At 35.1% G+C, this 25,024-nt stretch overlaps 1 protein-coding gene across 9 annotated transcripts in view; it reads right to left on the minus strand.

Moving 5' to 3' along the window:
• RPS6KA3 (ribosomal protein S6 kinase A3) overlaps nt 1-25,024 on the minus strand; it is a 122,459-nt gene that overhangs the window by 24,849 nt on the left and 72,586 nt on the right. For all 9 annotated transcript variants that reach the window (XM_023514332.1, XM_012806426.2, XM_003791897.3 and 6 more), the window contains 6 exons: nt 13,893-13,973; nt 13,058-13,137; nt 12,275-12,381; nt 7,962-7,999; nt 7,609-7,751; nt 6,423-6,493 (listed from right to left, as the gene is read on the minus strand). In XM_023514332.1, coding sequence (XP_023370100.1) covers nt 6,423-6,493; nt 7,609-7,751; nt 7,962-7,999; nt 12,275-12,381; nt 13,058-13,137; nt 13,893-13,973 — 520 coding nt within the window. The remainder of the gene's footprint in view (nt 1-6,422; nt 6,494-7,608; nt 7,752-7,961; nt 8,000-12,274; nt 12,382-13,057; nt 13,138-13,892; nt 13,974-25,024) is intronic.

Below are 25,024 nucleotides of genomic sequence, written 5' to 3' on the forward strand. Positions count from 1 at the left end.
GGCTCTATTACTAAGAACTTTGTGACCTTGGGAAAGTCAATCCTTTTGCGTCTGTTATCACTTTTTCATAAGCAAGGAGATTGGCTCTCAACCTATAACCTTGGAACCCTTTTTCAAAGGGAATTTAACAAACCTGACATTTAAAACTGTTAAGAAAACATGTGGTTCATTTGCCACTTTCTCCTTCCTATTCCATTTAACACCTGCTACAGGGAAGGGGAACTGGTGGGAAAGAGGTTTGTGGGATATCAAGGACTCCATGCCATACAGTATGAAAACCACTGGCCTAGGTGGGCTGGAAGGTCTGTTTCAGCTCTAATATATAATTCTATTCTTTTTCCAAACCTAGAAATTAAAGAAACTAATGATCCCATAAGTTTGAAAATAATAATGGAGTTGAAGAAAGGGCTAGCAGAGAAATTCCTATTTCAGAAATAGATCCAATAGTGAGTTGTTACTGAACTCCTATGCGCCACATACTGTTGAGTGCTGAGGATACAGAGATAAAGATAGCTTACCATGGTCAGTGGGGAAGATGGACATAGATAACCCCAGTACAGTAGGAGACAAATTCAGAAGGATATATGCAAAGAGTGCTAAAAGAACAGTAGGAAATACATAATTTAACATGAAATTGTGAAAGACCTTAAAATGTTATCTAAAAGGCTAAATTATTTGGCCAGTGCTCCTTCAAATTTTACTGAATAACATTAATCCCTCTAGGTACTTAGTAACAATAAAAATATTTCATGGTTCAATGAGTGCTATCTATCTTGTTGGAAAAATAGAATAAAAATACTGCATAAAAACGGCTGAGAAATCTAGAGTAAAGAAGTCAGTATTTTCTAAACATTTGTTTCTAGCACCTCTTTTCAGAGAATGCCTATTAATATTCTGTACATTGAAGATTCTATTGACCAAAACTGGGGAAACAACGCTATATTAAATAATAGGGATGTAGCACAGGTCTTCAAACCGTAGACTAACAATACCAGATTTATTTTCAAGAAGGTTCAAGGGTAGTAGAATAATAGTAACAGAAATTCACCATTTTTGAATTCCTTACAGAATATCAAGTAATGACTATCAATGGATGAAACAATTAGATGAAAGCTTGACAGGGAACTGTATAATGAAGGAATCGGGCGACCACTGAAAATTACCACTTAAAGTAGGGGCAACAAGGTATTGTAAGCCTCCTGGTATAATGTATTAGGGAATGCACAGTACAAGGTACAAAATAATCTTGCCAAAAAAAGAACAGGGGAGCAAGTTAATAACACAAGGAGAATAAAAAAGTTTCCAAACTCCAGAAAAAGATTGTTATGTAACTATGGTAACAAGAGAACCACCAGAATTGGTTTTAAATCCATTCAACTAGTCAATGACAACTTGCCTGGTGAACACAATTGCAAACCAACCAATCAGTAACTGCTATTTGTCTCTGAAAATTAGCCAAACAGGAATGGACTCACTCTAATGAACAAATGTGAGGGTTAAACGATCAACAACAGTCCTGCCCAAATAATCACATTCTTACAGAAGATGTCAACCTCACTTATGGACCTGAAAATCTGCCACTTCTCAAACTCTACCCTTTCCCAAAATCCTGCACAAGATCAGTGGTCTACTCTGTTTAGACTATTGAATCTGCATTGTTTTCCTTTGCTGTGGTAAGCAAAAAAATCAGCTTTATGCTCCTTCCCTCCAGATACTAAGAGGTGGTCTCGCCTTTTGACTAGATAGCAGAATTCTAGACCACAAATGACTTGTTTTCTATGAGTAAATAGTAGGGGAAAAACAGAGGTAGACTATTCTAGATTAATAGAAGCTTAAGAAACACAACCAAGTGGAGTATGTAGACTTGATTTGGATCCATCTGTAAAGACATAGTTTGGAGACAATCTGAAAAATTTGGTTAAGGATTGGCATTAGATGATACCTAAACATTATTAGTTTTGTTAGATGTGGTTATGTAAGAAAATATCCATATTTTTAGACGTAGGTGAGAAATGATATGTCTGGAATGCTTAAGATATTTCAGTAAAGAAGAAAAAACAATAGAAGAACAGACAAAAAAATGGCAAAATCTTGATAACTGTTAAATTTGGGTGGTGGGGACATGTATTCATTATCTTATTTTATTTCTGAGAATTTACATTTGAAAATCTTATGAAAAAAATAGTTATGAAATTTTAGTTATGAAAAAAAGAAAAAGAGACCAAAAGGGAAATGGTTAGAGAGGCAAAGTAGATGAGAGTATGAAAAAACTAAGGGGAGAAGGAGTACCCAACAATGTCAAATATTCTCAGAGGTTTTCCTTAACTGTCCCATCTAAAATGGCTCCTTCCCTCACCCCTTCTCTCATACATTAAAGGGTCACTATTAGAATAGAGTACCTTGGTTTATTACCCCTGTAGTTCCTGTTACTATCTGAAATTATATTTGTTTAAATAGTGCTCATCTTCTCCACTAGAACGTAACCTCTGTGAGACCACTGAAGATCTAAGTTTTGTTTACACTGTATCCCAAGTACACAGAGCAAAAATTCGATCATCTGTTAAATGAATCATGTTAATGCTACTGGTTTTAGCAACCTGAAGACTATAGATAAGCATAGTGAGAGCCATTTCAGTAGAGTGATGGGGATGAATAACAAATAGGCTGTGCAATAAAAGAAGCCAAAAAAGTAGTAACAGAAAGCATAGACTACTCTTTAAAGAGGCTTTGTGTTGAAAGGATGCAGGAAGATGGTGGAGTAGTGGCTTGAAAGGAAGGCCAGGTCAAAGAAAGGGTTTTTTTTTTTTCTTTTTTTAAATGACACCAATGTTTGTTAGCTTAAAGGAAGAGACCAAAGCAGATTGAGCAATAAAGTTTCAGCAATGAAAGCTCAGTGAACATTCGTTTATGTAGCACATATTTTTAAATCTTTATTGTGTAGAATAACATAAAATACCAAAAAAAAAAAGCCCCAAACAAAAAGAAAACACTCAAAGTACATAGCTCAATGATTCTCCACAAAGTGAATAGTCATCTAGCCAAGAAATATAACATTGTCAGAACTCCTCATTCAATGTAACCACTTTCCTTATTTTGCCTCAAGCTTTTACCGTCTAAATATGGACGCTAAAAAATTATGTTTTAGTTTTGCTTGCTTTGTAAACTTTATAAAAGAATCATAGAGTATTTATTTATTCTTTTGTGTCTTGAACTTCCTTTCCTCAACATTCTTGTGAGATTTACCCAAGTAAAGCATATAACTGTGGTTTGTTCATTTTCTCTGCTGCATGGCATACTACACCCATGAGCCAAAGGCCTCAGCCTGTTTTTGTATAGCTCTTGCATTAAGAACTGTTTTACATTCTTACAGGACTGGAAATAATACAAAGAAGATTATTTGACAGAGACTGTGTGTGGCCACCAAAGCCTAAAATATTTATAGATAGTAAACGCAATTAACTTGTATTTGACTGTATGAATATAGCATCATTCACTAATCCATTCTGTTAATGATAACAGTTTCCACTTTTTGGCCATTACAAACAATGCTGCTGTGGACAACTTTGACTTGTTTCTTAATGTGCAAGTACCTACATTCTTATATATTGGGTCTATGCCTAAAAGTGGGATAAACAGATGAGGATATACACATATTTGTCTTCAGAAGATAATGACAAAACAAAAAAATATGAAAAGTGGGGCAGCGCCTGTGGCTCAAAGGAGTAGGGCGCAGCCCCATATGCCGGAGGTGGCAGGTTCAAACCCAGCCCTGGCCAAAAACTGCAAAAAAAAAAAAAAAAATGAAAAGTGAAAGAAGTGAAAGGAAGATAATGATAAAAACTGCTTTCCAAAGTGTGGTTATATGAGTATTTATATTCCTTCCAGCAATGTATGAAAGTTGCCACCTTTCCACATATCACCAACTTTTTTTATTGTTAGTCTTCTAATTTTAGCCATTCTGGTGGGTATGCAGTGCTAGCTCATTGTGGTTTTAATTTGTATTTTCTGATTAATGAGGTTGAACATCTTTTCATAAGTTTTTTCACCATTGAATATCCTTTTTGTGAAATCCTCCATTCTCTCACCCATGTTTTTATTGGGCTAACATTTTGTAATAGATTGTATGAATTTCTTGATACAGTAGAGGTAATTTTTATGTATGATGGAGGTAGTCATTGTTTTATTTATTCCTATATGAATATTCAACTTTTCAAGCATATTTTAGTTATTCATTCATTTATGTTTGAGACAGAGTCTCATTTTGTCACCCTCTGTAGAGTGCCATGGCATCACAGCTCACAACAACCTCAAACTTGTGGGCTCAAGTGATCCTCTTGCCCCAGCCTCCCAAGTAGCTGGGACTACAGGCTCCTACCACAATGCTCGGCTATTTTTTTTTTTTTGTGGAGACAGAGTGTCACTCTTGCTGAGGCTGGTCTCAAACTCCTGAGTTCAAACAATCCACTCACCTTAGCCTCCGAGAGTGCTACGTTTATAGGTGTGAGTTGCTGCACCCAGCTAAGCATGATTTATTAGGAGGAGGTTTATCTTTTCCTACTGCTCTGCAATTCCTAACAGTTACAAATTAAGCATCCATGTATGTATAGGTCTGTTTCTGGGCTATCTGTTCTACTGCACAGGTTTATTTTCCATGCTTATTTCAGGGCCAAATTATCCTAATTACAATTGTGATAAGATTTGATACCTAGTAAAGCAAAGTCTTCCAATCTTATTCTTCTTCAAGAGAGTTTTAGCTCTTCTTGGTCCTTTGTATTATATTAGGATCAGTTTATCAAGTTCCACACAAAAAAGTTGTCAGAATTTTTATTTGATTTGCATTGAAACTAGTTTTACCATCCACTGTGGCAGCCATTAACTACATATGGCTACTCCAAATTGTTAAGTGTAAAATACACAGTGAATTTCAAATGAGTATGAGAAAAATTTATAATATCTCATCAGTCATTTTTTTTTTTTTTTGAGACAGAGCCTCAAGCTGTACCCCTGGGCAGAGTGCCATGGCATCACAGCTCACAGCAACGTCCAACTCCTGGGCTCAAGCGAGTCTCCTGCCTCCGCCTCCCAAGTAGCTGGGACCACAGGCGCCCGCCACAACGCCTGGCCATCTCCTGGTTGCAGCCGTCATTGTTGTTTGGCGGGTCCGGGCTGGGGATTCGAACCCGCCACCCTAGGTGTACGTGGTTGGCGCCTTAGCCGGTTGAGCCATAGGCACAGAGCCTCATCAGTCATGTTTTAACATTGGTTACATGTTGAAATAACATCTTGGATAAACTGGGTTAAATAAAGCATTACAACTTGGCTGGGTGTGATGGCTCACACCTGTAATCAAAGCACTTTGGGAGGCTGAGATGGGAAGATCATTTGAGCTCAGGAGTTCAAGTCCAGCCTAAGCAAGAGCTAGACTCCATCTCTACTAAAAATAGAAAAATTAGGGAGGTACGGTGGTGCTCCTTGTAATCCCAGCTGCTCAGAGGCTGTGGCAGGATGATCTCTTGAACCCCATAGTTGGAGGTTACAGTGAGGTATCATGAGGCCACCGCACTCTTATCTGGGGACAGAGCAGGACTCAGTCTCCAAAACCAACCAACCAACCAACCAACCAACTTCATTACAATTAACTTTAATTGTTTCTTTTTACATTTTTAATGTAGTTACTAGAAGGTAAAATTATATATATGGCTCACATTGTATTTCTATTGGATAACACTGATCTATAGAGCCAACATCTTTACAACACTGGGTCTGTATTAACATGAACATGGTATATCCTTCTAAGTTGTTTTGGTCTTTTAAAATTTTCTTTAAACAAAATTTTCTAGTTTTCTGCATAGAGGACTTGCATAACTTCTGCTCAATTTATCCTTAGGTGTTTAATAATTTTTTATACTACTGTAAATAATATCCTCTTTTAAAATTCTATTTTCTGTTGTTCATATACATACAGACATGAAGTAGATTGTTGCTGTTGACCTTGTATCCAGCAACTTTGCTAAACTCTTATTAATTCCAGGAATTTATATAATGACTAGATTCTCTATGGACATAGTAATGTTGTCTAAATAATAACAGTTTTATTTCTTCTTTTTAAATCTTATACTTTACCTTTTTTGCTTGCCTTACCATACTAGCTAGAACCTCCAGAACAACATGGACAGAAGTGGAATAATGGGCATTCTTGTTATATTTCAAATCTTAAAGGTAAAGCTTTCAGTAGTTCACCACTAACATGAAAATAATATGAGTACTCTAAGTCTAGGTAGTTTGTTTATATTAAAACCATGTAATATTGATGAATTTCTTAGTTATTACTTATACTATAGCCGATACTCTAAAATCTCCTTTTTAGTTTGAGGAATGAATTTTAAAATCTCATCAAAACATCTACATTAGGGAGTACTTACTTAAGAATCATAGTCATTGTTTCTTTTCGATCTTTTCCTTGGAAAGGTAGCGTGCCAGTGAGCATTTCAAACTACAGAAAGGCAAAATAATCAGCAATATTAGCCAGTAAGTATCAAAGTCTCAAGGCAAGAAGATTTAAAGAAGTACCATCTTAATGAAAACCAAATCTTTATATTTTATTTTTTTAAATTTTGGATTAATATAAGAGTACATATGATTAAGTTAAATTGAAGTTTTTCTTTTTTTTTTTTAGGAAAAGTCTGAGTTGCATTTGAGTACTTCACCCAAGAGGTGTGCCATATACCCCTACATTGTATCCATTAGGTGGGAGCTTACTGAGTTCCTTCTCCTCCCATTTCTACTCCTGTTCTTTTTTTTTTGAGACAGAGTCTCACTATGTGGCCCTCAGTAGAGTGCCATGGTGTCACAGCTCACAGCAACCTCAAACTCTTGGGCTTAAGTGATTCTTCTGCCTTAGCCTCCTGAGCAGCTGAGACTACAGCGCCCACGACAATGCCTGGCTATTTTTTTTTGTTGCAGTTGTCATTGTTGTCCAGCAGGCTCTGCCGAGCTTGAACCCGCCAGCTTCACTGTATGTGGCCGGCGCCTTACTCACTGACCTACAGGCACTGAGCCCCCTCCCCTGTTCTTGAATTTAATTGTGTAAAACCAAATCTTATAAAATTGCTACATAATAAACCAAGTGATTCATATTTCTACCATATTCATTATAGAACTTCTTGACATTTACTAAGTGAGCTATATAGTTCTTTTGCAGAAGTTAGTCACATTTTATATGGCATTTTATAGTATACATGTATGAACAATCTGACAGACTTCCAATTATTCATAAGAACTTATTTTGTAGGGTTACTTACTAATAGATTTCTGGACCAGGTTCTCCCCAAAAGTAAACATCATTGATGCTTTAGATTATCATTATTAGCTGAAAGTCAATGGCAATATATTTTTGCCTTTTCATATTAGAATGAGATAGAAGCAACTCATGGATTCCATAGTCCTTCTATACTGCATGCAATAATTCTTCTTGGTTATTTATTACATATAGTGTAAAATATAGAAAATAAATATATCAGCTTCTCTCTTACAACACTTACTTCTGATTCTCATTTAACAAACAAAACAATCTCTTTCTCCCCGAAATCCCCCAAATCCAAATCTTACCATCAGTACACCAAAAGACCACCAGTCAGCACTCTGAGTATGACCTCGACGATTAACTACTTCTGGAGCCATGTATTCCACAGTTCCACAAAAAGAATATGCCTTCTTTTCATGGTCAATAGACTCTTTACTTAGGCCAAAATCTACCAAAATAAATATTGATTTCATAAATATTCTATAATAATTTTGTATATGTAAATTTTAAAGTCAGAGTTCCAACATTTATGCTAATTATTAAAAATTTTGATCCAAGTTTTTAACACATTATATTACTTAATACTTGTATCGTAATCAACTTTAGATGATGAAATAATATAGAGTAGGAGAGAATAGCTTAAAATGAGGATCTTTACCTGTTAACTTGATGTGACCTTCTTCATCAAGAAGTATGCTGAAAGAATATAAAGTCAGAAAATCTTTTTAAAAATCACTCAATAGAGATTTATAGAAGCTAAAACTGAAATTACTTCCTTAGGCATTAGATTATTACACATTTATTCTAAAATATTGCTTTAGGTTGTGAATAAGGCGGCAAGGGTAAAGGAGAAAAATTATTTTTTTGATATACATTTATAACAAATCCCAAAGGCAATGCCATGAACTTGTATTAATGAGACATGAGAGCTTTAAAACCATTAGGAAAAGAATAAAATAACCTACACTCTTCTAAGCTGCTCTTTCTAATGCCTTTCTGCAGAGGTGGCCTGACTAAACCCCCTGGAGCTTGCACAATAGACAGAGAGAGGGTCCACATACTCAAGCCAAAATCATTAGATTTGTCATTCTTTTGGTCATTTTAAAAAAGTATCTGACTCAATAAGATTCCTTCCCAAATTTTTCTGTGATATGACCTACACAATCCTCTTCTCTTCAACACACTACCTTCCTTGCACTTCTTGTTTTTCACTGACCCATCCCTTCACTGCATACATTCTGCAGTGTTTTTCTAAGTAAACTGTGAGCCCCCTAGAAGGTTTGCTCTTATTCATCTTTATAGCTCAGTGTCTGGTAGAGCATAGAACAAATAAGAAATATTTGTTGAATGAATAAGGCCAGATGGCAAAGGGCCTATAAGGCATTCCAAATAGTTTAGGCATCTTCTCAAGGACAAAGGAGACCATGAAAGGTAAACATGCATGGAAGGTAGAGGTAATCGGATCTGCAACTTTAGAAAACAACATAGAAAATAAAGGGCATTCAGTGAGCTCATTGGATCATGATAAGGAACACCTGGAAAATGACACTCAGGTTTTTGGCTTGAGCAGGTACTAGAGTAGAAAATAATCCCATTTAAGGATCTATAGAAAAGAGTGAGTACTAAGCTGTAGGCCAGCATCTGTATTTCTGCATAGGTTTTTAGTATACTCACTTGAAAGGCCAATAAACTGCTTCACTTATATTTAAAGCTATCCCACAACACAGGCATTTTCTTACTTTTAATTGTAACTCAAATATGTGCAAGTCAAAATTTGTTATAAGAAAATTTTACTATAACAAAAATATTACCAACCTTTGTACTTCATCAATTCATATATAATTACAACAAAGTTTATCACTGAGAGTACTGCAGTAGAGGCATATTTTTCAAGTAATAATAAGGTACTTGTTATGAAACAAATATTAATCTTGATGCTTGATTATGAAGCAGACCAACATATTTAGAGAATACGTAGCATAATGGGCATTGTTAGGTATAGTGGGAATCACCTTCCCTTCTGTCTAATAAATACAGGAAAGACAGTTCTAAAAGCAAAACAAACCTCAAGTCATTCTTGGCAGTTTTGAAAGGAAAAAAGAAAATACAGTAGAACTTCCACAGTTGACCACTTCCGTACACCGACCTCCTTAAGTTGACCTAATTTTTGTAGACCAGACATGCACGTATCAGTACAGCAGGCCTAGTTCCTTATGTTGACCACCTCTGTATGTTGATTAGTTTGTTACAGTTCCTTGGGTGGTCAGCTTACAAAGGTTCTACTGTGTAGGTTAGTGGTTCTCAACCTTCCTAATGCCACGACCATTTAATACAGTTTCTCATGTTGTAGTGACCCCCAACTATAAAATTATTTTCATTGCTACTTCATAACTGTAATTTTGCTACTGTTATGAATTGTAATGTAAATATCTGATATGCAGGAGACCCCCAAGGGGTCATGACCCACAGGTTGAGAACCATTGGTATAGATAAAAGGGCATTACTTATACCTTCTACAGCATATGTATTCTTTAAAGATAACCATGCCCATACTTTGTTTCTGAAAGAAAAATTCAACTGTATCAACTCTCAATAAAGTTACTTTTCAATAATTCATAATTATTTTAAGTCATATTTATTATAACAGAGTTCTAGCTAAAAGGATCTGTAAAACTCCTAACAGTTCATAAAACATTTGGCCTACAATTTAAATTTCTGTGTGATGGTGTTCACTTGGATCATTTACCAATTAAATATTAGTTCAATTTAATAGTATCATTTAGTTTTAGACACCTATGTGATCTGTAAGTAATCTTACCTACATTTGATCTTATTCAAGCCTTGAGACAGGCCCCATGCTTTATATGTACAGGACCAATGCTAACACAATAATCTAAAATAAATATATTCAATTACATGACATTAAACAGTAACACTTATTTTTCTCTTATGAATGTTTAATTTATGTTTATAGTAATTTTTTCTTCTAAGGACTATATGCTTGAATATTTATTCTCACCAGGAATTGTATTTTGTGTCATACTAGTTAAAAGTTTGGAAAATAATGAGGAAAATATGGGGAATAAAAGCCAAAACATATGACTTATCCAAAAACCAAAATGTATGAAAAACAAACACAAAACATAAAAGTATGGCAATTTCCAAATGCTCACTTTAGAGTTTTAGAGAATTTCCTCTATTTCCTGTCTCAATATATAAATTTTGCACTTAACATTTTAAAATAATATTCAGCATTCTTGATAGGATAATGGCTGTATAGCTGTGCAAGGATAATAAAAACCAATGAAATGTATACTTTAAATGGATTATTTTGTATTGTATGTGAATTACAACTCAAGAGAGCTGTTTATTTTTTATGGTATTTATTGATTTATTTAATTTTGAGACAGAGTCTCACTATGTCACCCTCAGTAGAGTGCCATGGCGTCACAGCTCACAGCAACCTCAAGCTCTTGGGCTTAAGTGACTCCCTTGCCTCAGCCTCCCCAAGTAGCTGGGACTACAGGCACCAGCAAGAACACCCGGCTATTTTCCTTTGTTGCAGTTGTCATTGTTGTTTGGCAGGCCTGGACCAGGTTCGAACCCGCCAACCCTGGTGTATGTGGCTGGCACCCTAGCCGCTGAGCTACAGGAACTAAGCCAACAGAGCTGTTTAAAAATAGTCCTGATACAGTAAGGCTCTTGCTTATATTCTTTAAAAAAAAAGAAAACCCTCTCCTACTCAGTAGCAGAGAAACACTGACAAATTAAAACAAATAAATATGTACAATTTAAATAATAACAGCTTCTTGAAGAAGATTGATTTTATAAAAGCTGTGGCAAATTTGCTCAACTCACACTTAAAATTTCAAAATATATGGAGAAAAAAATTTTCAATAAATGATATTTGGGGGAAAGGTTAGCTCTAAACCATCATTCATATAAAAAAAATCTAAATGGAGTTAAAAATAAAAAATAGAAGCCATAAAATTAAAAGAAAAATATCAGACCCATGGGATTGACAAAGCCTTTTAAGAATTAAAGTAATGGAAGAAACCATAAAAGAAAAAAGACTGACAGCTCTGAGGAAATAAATGTGTAGGTTAATGCTAACCAGTTTGATGAAAATACTTCAAATTGTATATAAAACCAGCACACTGTACCCCATGACTACATTAATATACACAGCTATGATTTAATAAAAATTAAAAAAAAAGTATACAGGAGATGTGGGAAGGTTATATACAAAAAATAAATAAATAAAAGTTAAAATTAAAAGACTTGAAAATGATATTTGTAATATATGTCAAATGGTTAAAATTCTTAATTTTTAAAGTTCTCTTATAAATTAATGAGAAAAAAATAACATTTTAAAAGGAAAATGGACCAGGTATAGTAGCTCACGTCTATAATCTTGGCACTTTGGGAGGGGGAGGTAGGAGACTCACTTGAGGCCAGTTCAAGACCAGCCTGAAAGGCATGACAAGACTCAACTCTACAAAAAATCCCAGAAAAATTAGCTGGGCATGGTGGTGTGTGCCAGTAATCCTAGCTACTTGGGAGGCTGAGGTGGGAAGATTGCTTGAGCTCAGGAGTCTGAGGTTATAGTGAACTATGATGATACCACTACACTCAACCCTGGGCAACAGACCAAGACTCTGTTTCAAAAAAATAAAATAAAAAATAAATGAAAAATGACCAAAAGCCATGAACAGAAAATTGACACAAAAATACAAATTACCAATAGATTTCAATCTTATTAAAGTTAAAGGGTTCAGATGAAAACAATATAATATTTACTGGTTAACTGAGATTTAAAAAGCATGAAAATACATAGTGTTAGCTGAGATGTGTAGCACAAGCCCTCTGATGTAATGCTGTGGGAGTTTTATGAAGTCACCTTATTTTTTATAACCTACTAAATAATTAATTATATTATACTGTATTCAACTTAGTAGCATGATTCCTTACTTTTCTGGTTTTAAGTCTCTATAGATTATTCCCAGGCTATGTAGATGATCTAAAGCAAGCGCAAGTTCAGCCAAGTAGAATTTGACATCTTCCTCTGTGAACATCACCTAAAATAAAAGAATAATTTTTCTCTCTTAATTTTGTCTGTGTTCTTTATAAATATTCAAAAAATTTATAAATATGTTAACTATACATAGCTATATCTACAATTTGGTCATGAAAGAATTTGCAAATTATCAAAACAGACAACCAATCACTTACTAAATACTAACTATGTGCTGTGGGAGAAATAATTTTACATTTTGTTAAGTAACAACTATATTCGTGTTATGCCACTATTGTCCCAGCACAGTAACATTTTAGAAATGAAAAATTATCTTTAAAAATGCATGCTGCTGATGAAAGTATTTCAAATTGTACGTAAAACCAGCACATTGTACCCCATGATTGCATCAACGTACACAGCTATGATTTAATAAAAAAAATGCATGCTGACATTCCCCTACTAATTGTTTAATGATACTTTGTTGATATATTATTCCTCCTGAAAAAAACTATAAAAGAAGCAGCATTTAAGATAAAGATAGTTTATTTGTCAATTTAAAGTCCTGCTTTCAGAATAAATTCAAAACATTGAAGAGAACTCTTTTTGGCTTGGATTCTTCACCGTAAGAATCTTATGTCACTAGAGAAAATGCAATAAATATAATACTGAGCTATAACAATGCTTTAGTTGAAACAGGATGCATATAAATAGATTAAAAATAGAGATTAATCATATACCTCTTTGGATAAGCGTGTAAACAAATCTCCTCCCCTGAGAAAATCCAAAATAAGATACAACTTCCCTTCAGTTTGAAAAGCTGAATGAAGAAATGAAAATTTCCATTTAATTCACTGTAATTTATTTTGTTTAGGTTTATATTAGGTCATTTACAAATGAATATTTTTAGCAAATTAATGATTATTTACTACCTCTAAACTTACTTTAACTCAGAAGAAAACCCTGATTTCCCTTAGTTTCCATGTGGAAATGTTAAATGCAGTATTTCTTATTATGAAACGACTAGATTTTCTACAGGAATACAGTAGTTCTAAGCATGTGATCCGTAAGAAAAACTCACAACAGAAAAAAGACCCACTTAACCATAAAACAAAAACCAAGCCACTAGTTACAGAAAAAAATGTGGGTTGGTTTGATTTAGTTACACATAATAAGAATTGCCACACTTTTACCCACTGAGAAAAAGCACATGGCTTTGGGAAAAAGAATGGTGAGAACAGTTTTAGGACCCTCACATTAGGGATCTTTTTTACCTTTAGGTTGGGCTAATACACATAGACTATAAAATGCTGGCACATTATTATTAATTATTATAATTAAAAACAATGATTATCCTTACTTGTTCCTATGGTTACTACTCAGAAACTAACTTTATAATGTTTAAAAGAAACATAAAGTAAATGCAATAAAAGTTTCTAAAGTTTGTCTAAGAAGTAATAATGGTTTAATTTCTAGACTTGCTAAACACATAAAAATTTATATTTCTATACAGTAGTATAGCTAAATGCACTCAGGGAATGGGGGGGGTGAGGTGGGAGGTGGTTCACAACTTACCATAATGCAACTTGACAATAAAAGGATGATTAACTTCTACCAAGATATCACGTTCCATTTTTGTCCGAACACGGTCTCGAACTATAAAAGAATGCGCATATGCTACATTGCAATATCTTTCAAAGATAATCTTTAAAACATATTGTTTTTATGCCTATATTAAATAAAACTTTGCTTATGTCCATAAAAATGTGAACTTCTAATTTATTGCTTTTTCATTTATAAAATTAAAAAAAATCTTTTATTACATTATATAACCAAAAGAAGTCATACATATTTATACAAACCATGTTTTAAAGGTGAAAAAATTACAGAGAACACATTAGGTATTGGGTTTAACATGTATAAGCAGTTTAATTATAGTTTTGAAAAATGGCAAAAAAAAGCATGTGATTTTTAAGAAAACAAAGCATCCTAATTAAATAGTAAAAACAAAAAAGAGACTAGGTTTCAACATCTCTACCAGCCCTATCAACTCAATTCAATGAACATTCATTAAACATCCATCCATACAAATGTGGCAGAAGTGGTGAGGAATGGATATGCCCAAATAGGCCTATTTCAAGGGAGGGAGGAAATATAAGGGAGAAAGAAGAGATACTGTATATAGCTAAAAAAGCAAAGGTTTTGCAGTTATATCTGAATTCAGATCTGTGTAAATCTTTTTTTTTTTTTTTTTGAGACAGAGCCTCAAGCTGTCCCCTTGAGTAGAGTGCTGTGGCATCACAGCTCACAGCAACCTCCAACTCCTGGGCTCAAGTGAGTCTTCTGCCTCAGCCTCCCAAGTAGTTGGAACCACAGGTGCCTGCCACAATACCCAGGTATTTTTTGGTTGCAGCTGTCATTGTTTTGGCGGGTAGGGCTGGATTCAAACCCGCCACCTTAGATGTATGTGGCTGGCGCCTTAGCCACTGGAGCCACAGGCACTGAGCCCAGATCTGTGTAAATCTTGAGCAAGATAATTATTTAAACTCTCTGAGCCTCAATTATCTCTCAGTTATACAATGGGGATAACAACACTGTACCTTCGAGAAGTGTGTAATCACGTGAGATAAGGTATGTACACTCAGAGCTTGGTATGTGAGAGATATTTGATTGAATGGTAGCTATCATTTTATTCTATCCAAAAGTAGCACCATGAACATGATAACAAATAAAACAATTTATTACCAGCAATGAGTAGTACAGGAATTCAAAGAAGAGCAACATGGGTTTTACTTGCATAGGAAAGCTAGAGCAAAGAGGTGGGGTTAGGGCACAAGCTTTGACTTTTCAAGCGGAATTTAGATGGGTGGGAAGGCTAGGGTCTAGAAGAGAAGAGTCCAGGCATGGAGTACCAGTGCAATCAAAAACACAGAGGCATTAACAATGAATAGAAAGGAACCAAATCAGTGTGGAAACAGAGTTCTGCTACTGATGAGGTGATGTAGAGAGGATCCAGATTCTTGACAAGTTGGGATGCTAGGATGAATTTTTATTTGACCCTGTTGGCAAAACTCTTTCAGCAACCAAACATTTCCTGAGCCAAGTCTATATGCGAGGCACTAGGGATACAAATACAAATAAAATCATCTTTAAGAAGCTTGTAATCTAGTGGAAATGACAGATAAGTAAATAAATCATTAGAACACATTCTGGGAAATACTCTGAATGGTATGTATCAAAGATTAAAATTAAAAAAATGGGGTGTAACCACAGCACTTTGGAAGGCTGAGGCAGGAGGATGGCTTGAGGTCAGGAGTTTAAGACGAGCCTGGGCAATAAAGTGAGACACCCCCCCCCACATTTAAAAAAAAAAAAGAGAAAGAATGGGAAACAGAATCTTTTTGAGGTGGTGGGGACAGGAAGAAGGTTGAGTTGGTTTCATTTTCAATTTAAGGTGACCACAGATATTTAAAATTAAGCAGCTAAAAAATATCCTGTTTTTGCCATTCTACTGGTTTTCCATCCCTAAATGGGAAACAGTGCCACTGACTGCAAATGGGCAAATCAATTGTTCTTGATGTCTATACAGCTGTCTTAACTGACTTAACTAGCTAGTCTATCAAACTCAGTATCAGTGTCTGACTTCATTATCTTGTCCTATCACTACAACTCCTTATAACATCTGATAAGTCCTTTCTATTTTTTATGGGAATGAAATTCATCACCAAGGCCTGTTGATAATTCTGTTCCAGTCTAGCCTACATTTGTCTTTTTTCTACTGTTATCCATACAATTTTGGATTAGTTTCTATTAACCTCAAAGCTGGATTCCAAATTTCTACCTTTCAAAAGTACAAAGCTTACCATTTAAAAATCACTCCTGTGTTCAGTAAGCAGCAAAAATATCCACCAATATGTTTATTATATATTTTTCTTCTATTATTCTATCACACTGAAAAGAACAATTATTTGGGAATTAAGAACTATAGTTTAGAGGCTATACTAATTAAATAGATAAGATACTTTAGTGAAATCATTTCATTGCTCAGGGACTTCCTATTTCCTCCTGTACAAAACGAGGGGCTAGAATAAGAGGATTTTCTTTTGTTTATGATTATCCTGTAAGATCGTTTTCTTTCCAACATTTCCTTATACATAACACTCACTGATGAGACTTTGTTTAGCTGATGATAAGCACCAAGAGTCTCCCACTAAAGAATTTCTTCATTTTGTTGGAGGTGGAACTTGTATAATAATTCTAATTCTGGTTTCTTTTGCTAGTCACTAGGTCAAGACCTAGTGACAAGTATAAACCATTTTACAATTAGAATTTTGATCAATATACACTAGTTTGGAAGGAAGCATGTTTTATATTGGCCAACTTGTAAACCCTAAAATAGAATTTGTTAATACTGACTTATGCTGGCAAAGCAACTAGGTTCCTCTGAAGTAATTTTTTTAATATAATACTTACTAGATTTAAACCCTCCTTTGAACAAAAGAGTGAACAAGAAGAAATGCTGTTTATGTTTCTAGGACTATGTATTAACAGTTTTAAGCAGTGGTTTACAAAGCCTTTTAGGACAATAGACCACTTTAATAGGACAGAAGTCCCCATTAATTTGACCAAATGCCATTGACTTCTATCTGACCCAATTTATTGCATTAATAGGAATTTTAAAATAGAAAGAGGCTTCTGATTAAACATGGATGTTTTACTCACTACTTTCTTCCAAACCCCCACTGAAATGACAATAATGAAAAAATTATGCATAAACTCACAAACCCAGGAAGCGACAGGAGAAGAAGCAATAGCACAAGATGAGTAAGTGGTATCTAACAAAGAAGACTAAAGAAAGCTAAAATCTAAGCTGAATGAAAGGAGCCAGTGAGAAATAAGCAAATTCTTGCCTTGGAACCGCCTCCAATCGGCTTTTTAGTGCCTCATTATTAAAGCAGAAAAAGATAGCGAAGGATCCCCAGGAACTTGTGTTTGGAAAGTGAAAACATAAAAATAAACAGAAAAAAAGAAGGAATAAAGGGAAACAAAGTGAGAAAGAGAAGAAAAAACAATAAAACAAAATTCAACTTTGTAATTTATATCTATTGTGAGAGCAAAGATGATATGATACCCATGAAACAAGAACAAGCAGCTTTACAAAGGGTGGGGCAGAAGGAATATGTATCCTCAGTAAACAAACTACAAGGAAAGGACAAGAAGTAGAGACAGAGCTCATAGATAAAAAGACTTAAAGAGATATCAACCAATTGCAAACTATAGACCTTATATGTATGGATCTTGATTTAAACATATTACATAAAGAAAACTGAATTATAATAGTAGGGACAAGCAGAAATCTAAACACTGAGTAGATATCTGTATGTTAATTTTTTAGGCATAATATCAGAGTTGTATTATTTCTTTAAGGAGTCTTTACCTTTTAAAGATCTATACTAAATATGTATGTAAGATATTATGAAATATCTGGGATTTGCTTCAAAATATCAAGAGGGGAAGGAGGAGAATATAGATTTAAAAAGTCAGTAGAGGCTGGGCATTGTAGCTCATGCCTGTAGTCCCAGCAATTTGGAATGCCAAAGCAGGAAGATCACCTGAGCCCAGGAGTTTAAGAACAAACTGGGCAACATCATAAGGCAAGAACAAACTGGGCAACATCGTTTCTACAGAAAAAAATTTTTAAGTCAGCTGGGCATGGTAGCACATGTCCGTAGTCCCAGCTACTCAGGAAGCTAAGGCAGGAGGACTGCATGAGCCCAGGAGTTTGAGGTTGCAGTGAGCTATGAAGATAGCTGATGAAAGTTATCAGAAAACAGAAAAAAAAAAAAAAGACAAAAAGGGAAAATAGAAGGGGTATAAAGAAAGAGGAGGCCCAACATATTCCAAAGAATAGCAGTTACAAAATGAATGAATGATATAAAAATTTCCCAAAACTGAAACATATTTCTAGGTGGAAAGAGACCACCTCATATCTGATATGATGAAAAATTTAAAAAACCCATTATACAGGCTTGGAGCTTGTAGCTCAGCGGCCAGGGCACCAGCCACTTACACTGGGGCTGGCAGGTTCGAACCTGGTCTGGGCCTGCTAAACAATAACAACAACAAAAAATAGCTGGGTGTTATGGCAGGCACCTGTAGTCCCAGCTACATGGGAGGCTGAGGCAAGATAACTGCTTAAGCCCAAGAGTTTGAGGTTGCTGTGAGCTGTGATGCCATGGCGCACTCTACCGAGGGTGACATAGTGAGACCCTGTCTCCAAAAACAAAACAAAATAAAACAAAACAAACCCAGTATACAAATTTCAGAACACTAGTAGATTCTAAGGACTTCCAAAGAAGAAAAGCAGCTTATCCACAAAGGACTGAGTATCAGGATAGCAATAAACTTCATCACTGCATCATAAGAAACTAAAAGACAATGGAGGTAATGCCTTCACATATCTGAGGAAAAATTGTTGGTGAACTAGAATTTTATACCTACCCAAATTACAAATTAAGTGACATGCGGGGTCACAAAAAATTCACCATCCATTAACCCTTTCTGAGGCAGCTACTATATGATGTGTTCTACCAAAACTAGAAAGTAAACTGAGAAAAAGATAAATATCAAATTTAGAGAAAGAGATCAGAGTAAAGCAAAGATGTGAAGGAAAATGACTCCAGGAGACCATTTGGTTTAGCTAGGAACAATTTTTATAAAGCTATAGAAATGAAAACATTACTGGGAAGATGTGAAAAGGGAAACTGTGTGTGGGTGGCAGTGTGAGAACTAAATACTCACCTTCCATGTTAGGAAGTCAATAGATTATATCTTCAAATGAAAACAATCAAAGAACTGCAATGTAAGAGTAGTAAATATGAAGGTAAATGGTAGAAGCAGGAGTAAAGGGTTCAAAGCCATTGTCTTCTAGGGGTCAAGAATTGGGATAGGCAGGAGAGTGAGTAAAGCACTGTTATCTTAGATGATAAGACTCTGTACAGACACCGCTTTGAATAAAATAAAAATTACATTCAAGAACACATTCAGGGGCTGGGCGTGGTGGCTCAAGCCTGTCATCTTAGCACTATAGAGGGCTGTTGCAGGAGGATCTCTGGAAGCGAGGAGTTTAAAACCAGATCTGGTAATAGCGAGACCCTATTGCTATAAAACATAAAAGCGTTATCTGTGGAGGGGGGTGTGCCTGCAGTGCCAGCTCCTAGGGAGACTGAGGCAGGAGGACTGCTTGAGTCCAGGAGTTGGAGGGTTCAGTGAGCTATGATAATGCTACTGTATTCTAGCCTAGGTGACACAGTGAGACCTTGTCTCAAAAACAAACAAACAAACAAAAAACAAACAAAAAACCCAAACCACATTTGGAATTATCTAGCAGCTTGTAAGTCAAATATTTTCACTTTCCTATGATTCCTCCTATAGCTTGTGTCTATAAAATTTTATATAATTGTACTAGCTCAAATTGTTGTAATTTCTCACTTATATATTTTCCCTAAGTACATTATTGTAATTATATTTAAAATATTAAAACTTCATTTTACTAATATCCTATTAAGTGGCAAATTATAATTTCTAAATTTTCCTCTATTTTTCAATGTGTATGTGATTTCTAAATTCTTGCTATTGTAAATAATGTTGCAATGAGAATTTTCAAGCACATGAATTCCTTTCTGAGGTTATTTCCTCATGTTAATTTAGCAGCAATAATGACTCTCTGTACTTATTGCAAAGCTGCTTTCCATTTCATATTGCCATCATAAGAAATAATTCATTATTTTAATATGCATCTTTGATTTTCAGTAAAACTGAGCACTTCTCCAAAGATTATTTATTTTATCTTCTTGTGTAAACTTTATTCTAAACTCCTTTTACATAGAATGTATAATGATATTTCTTAGTGACTCCTAATTCCACCTTTCTTTATACATTAGTTGAAATTCTATTGCAAGAAAGCAGTCCTAAAAGGGAAATTTATTGCATTAGATGCCTACATCCAAAAAACAGAAAGAGCACATCAATAAACTAATGAATCTTCTTAAAGAAATGGAAAAGAGCAATCCAATCCCAAACCTAGCAGAAGAAAAGAAATTACCAAAATTAAATCAGAAATAAATGAAATTGAAAAAAAAGGGAAGCATTCAGAAAATTAATGAAACAAAAAGTTGGTTCTTTGAAAAGATAAATAAAATCAATAAACTACTGGCCAGATTAACCAGAAATAGAAAAGTAAAATCTTTAATAACCTCAATCAGTAATGAAAAGGGGGAAATAACAACTGATACCATAGAGATACAAGAGATTATTTCTGACTACTACCCAAAGCTTTATGCCCAGAAATTTGACAATGTGGAGGAAATGGACTAATATCTGGAATCACACTATCTTCCTAGATTTACCCAGGAAGAAACAGATCTTGTGAACAGATCAATATCAAGCACTGAGATTACAGAAACAATAAAAACGTTTCCAACAAAAAAAAAAGCCCAGGACCAGATGGCATCAGAATTCTGTCACACCTTCCAAGATGAGCTTGTACCTATACTGCAGAACCTATCAGAAAACACTGAGAACGAAAGAACCTTCCCCAACATGTTCTATCAAGCAAACATCACCTTGATTGATATTCCTGATTGAAACTAGGAAAGGTCCTAACTAAAAAGAAGAACTACAGACCAATTTAACTAATGAATATCAATGCAAAAATACTTAACAAAATCTTAGCAAATAGACTGCAACTACTCATTAAAAAAATCATACATCATGATCAAGTAGGCTTCATCCAAGGCATGTAAGGTTGGTTTAACATACGCAAATCCATAAATGTAATATACAATATCAACAGAAGCAAAAACAAAGACCATATAATCCTTTCCGTAGATACAGAAAAGCATTTGACAAAATTCAGCATCATTTTATAACAATAACACTTAAAATAGGCAAAGATGGGACATTTCTTAAGCTGACTAAAGCCATCTATGACAAACCCACAGCTAAAATCATACTGAATGGTGTAAAACTGAAAGCTTTTCCACTTAGAACTGGAACCAGACAAGGATGTCCACTATCACCGCTATTATTCAACATAGTTCTGGGAATTCTACCCAATGCAATGAAGCAAGAGAAGAATATAAAGGGCACAGGAGGTCAAACTCTTCCTCTTTGTTGATGATATGATCTTATACTTAGAAAACCTCAACGACTCAACCACAAAACTGGAAGTGATCAAGAAATACGGTAATGTCTCAGGGTATAAAATCAATGTCCACAAATCAGTAGCCTTTGTATACGCCAATGACAGCCACATTAAGAAACAAATCAAGGACACAATTCCCTTCACAGTAGCTTCAAAGAAAATGAGATACTTCGGAATATACCTAAAAAAAGAGGTGAAAGATCTTTTCAAAGAGAATTATGAAACCCTAAGAAAAGAAATTGCAGAAGACACTAATAATGGAAGAACATACCATGCTCTTGGCTGGAAGAAGAATCAACACTGTCAAAATGTGTATTCTACTCAAAGCAATCTACAGATTCAATGCAATCCCCATTAAAATACCAACATCATATTTTGAAGAATTGGAAAAAACAGTACTTCAGTTTGTATGGAACCAGAAAAAAAACCCCGTATAGCTAACACTATTCTTAGCTATAAAAACAAAGTTGGAGGTATCACCCTACCAGACTTCAGGCTATATTACAAGTCCACAGTAATCAAAACAGCATGGTATTGGCACAAAAACAGAAACATAGACATATGGAACAGAATAGAAAACCAAGAGATGAAACTAGTCTTTACTTGCCATCTGATCTTTGATAAACTAAACAAAAGCATACAGTGGGGAAAAGGATCCCTATTCATCAAATAGTGCTGGGAGAACTGGATAACCACATGTAAAAGACTAAAACTCAACCCACACCTTTCACTCCTTACAAAAATTGACTCAAGATGGATAACAGACTTAAATCTAAGACACAAAATGATAAATATCTTAAAAGAAAGTATAGGGAAAACTCTTGATAATGTTGGACTGGGGGAAAATTTTATGACGAAGACTTCAATGGCCATCACAACAACAACAAAATTAACAAATGGGACTTAATTAAGCTGAAAAGCTTCTGCACAGCTAAGGACACAACAAGCAAAGCAAAAAGAAAACCTTCAGAACGGGAAAAGATATTTGCAGGGTATCAGTCTGACAAAGGGTTAATATCCAGAATCTATAGAGAACTCAAATTAATCAATAGAAAAAGGGTAAACAATCCCATCTACCTCTGGGCAAGAGATATGAACAGAACATTCTCTAAAGAAGACAGGTGAATGGCTAACAAACATTTGAAGAAAATGCTCATTGTCTCTGATCATCAGAGAATGCAAATCAAAACCACCCTGAGATATCACCTAACCCCAGTGAGAATGGCCAAAATCATAAAGTATCAAAGCTGCAGATGCTGGCATGGATTTGGAGAAAGGAACACTTTTACACTGCTTGCGGGACTGCAAACTAATACAACCTTTTTGGAAGTATGGAGAATCCTCAAAGAACTCAAATTAGACATCCCATTTGATCCTGCAATCCCACTGCTAGACTTCTACCCAGAAGGAAAAAAATCATTTTATCATAAGGACATTTGCACTAGACTGTTTATCATAGCTCAATTACATTTGCCAAAATGTGGAAACACCTAAACATCCACCAACCCAGGAACAGATTAACAAGCTGTGGCATATGTACACTACAGAATACTATTCAGACATTAAAAAGATGGAGACTTTACATCTTTTGTATTAGCCTGGATGGAGGTGGAACACATTCTTCTTAGGAAAGCATCACAAGAATGGAGAAGCAAGAATCCAATATACTCAATTCTAATATGAAGGCAGCAGATGATCTACTACATGGCAGGGGGTAGGGGAAAGAAAGAGGGCTTGAGTAGAGGGGAGGAGGGAGGAAGATGTGGGGGGGGGTGTTACAGTATATGGCACACCTCTTGGGGGCAGGACACAATTACAACTGTAATCAGTATAATCTAATTCTTTGTACCCTCAATGAATCCCAAACAAAAAAAATTCTATTGCAAGAAAAAGCTTTTATTTCTCTTCCATTAATTAATTTATGAATTAACTCATAGATTCTTGTTTTATTCGATGGGCTATAATCTATCATTATCATTCATTAGTGCTATGTTGAAATTGTCCCAGATTGGCCAGTAGGAGCCCTTTAATCAACTCCCTATATGAGATGAAATAATTTCCTGTTTTCCTATTTATACCATTTTTCACTGTATAAAACTACAAAAAATTTTTTATACTGTCAATTTGTTAGTAATTTGCTCAGTGTTTCTTCATAAGTTTTCTAGATGTGTTACCTTGGAAAATTCAGTCAGGCTGGAATTTGTTACAGTGCAGGGTTTAAGAGAAGACTCTAAACATCTTCTGGTTTGTGGCCTGGCACAGTGGCTCATGCCTATAAATCCTACTGCTCTGGGAGGCTGAGGCAGGTGGATTGCTTGAGTGCAGGAGTTCAAGACCAGCCTAAGCAAGGGCAAGACTCCATCTCTACTAAAAATAGGAAAAACTAGCCTGGTTTGGTGGCAAGCACCTGTAGTCCCAGCTATTTGGGAGACTGAGGCAAGAGGAACTCTTGAACCCAAAAGTTTGAGGTTGCTGTAAGCTATGCTGATGCCACCGCACTCTACCAAGAGTGACAGAGTAAGACTCTGTCTCAAAAAAACAAAATGTTTTCCAAGTTTCTCGGGGGATATAAAAAACATCATGAAATCATTATTTAATTTCCCACTGTTCTGTGTAACTGCTTTGTCATACAGAGCAGCAGGTACTCAACATTGTTGTAATATATTAAAATGTAACATACATTTTGTACTATTTCATTCCACTGATTTCTATGTCTGTATTATTCCCCTCCAATAATACTCTGAACTGCTGCTACTTTAAATAAGATTTAGTACTTGACAGCTTAATCTCTTCTCATTATTCTTTTCTAAAATATTCTGGATTAATAAATGAAATTCTGAATCATTTTGTTAAGTTTTAAGGAAAATGCAACTGGACTCTTAATGATAGATGGTTACAAGAGTACTGAGATTCTTTTCCTTTATTTATTTATTTATTTATTTTTGAGACAGGGCTTCACTAGATTGCTTAGGCTTGGAGTGTAGTGGTGTCATTATAGCTCATTACAACCTCAAATTCCTGAGCTCAAGTAATCTTCCTGACTTAGCCTCTGATGCAGCTATAACCATAGGTAAGCCTGACTAATTTATTTATTTATTTATTTATTGTAGAAATGGGGTCTCACTCTTGCTCAGGCTAACTTTGAACTCCTGGCCTCAAGTGATCCTCCTGTATCAGTTTCTCAAAGTGCTAAGTTACAGGTGTGAGCCACCGAGCTTGGCCTGAGATTCTTAACAGTCAGTCTTCTCTAACAAGACTTGGACATTTATTTCCTTTCCTGTTATCTTTTAGGTTTCTTAGAGTTTTGTAGTTTCCTTTTCATATAATCCACATAAAATGCCATTAAGTACATAAAAATAAACCACTTTTGTGAATGAACTGAGTTCTATTTATGGAGTTTTGTAACATGGAATTCGTGCGAATAAAGTTATTATATAAAAGTAGCAATAGGCTGGGTGCAGTGGCTCATGCCTGTAGTCCCAGCACTTTGGAGGCTGAGGAG

Source organism: Otolemur garnettii, unplaced genomic scaffold, assembly GCF_000181295.1.
Source record: "Otolemur garnettii isolate 467f Iridium unplaced genomic scaffold, OtoGar3 scaffold00051, whole genome shotgun sequence".
NCBI classification, from domain to species: Eukaryota; Metazoa; Chordata; class Mammalia; order Primates; family Galagidae; genus Otolemur; species Otolemur garnettii.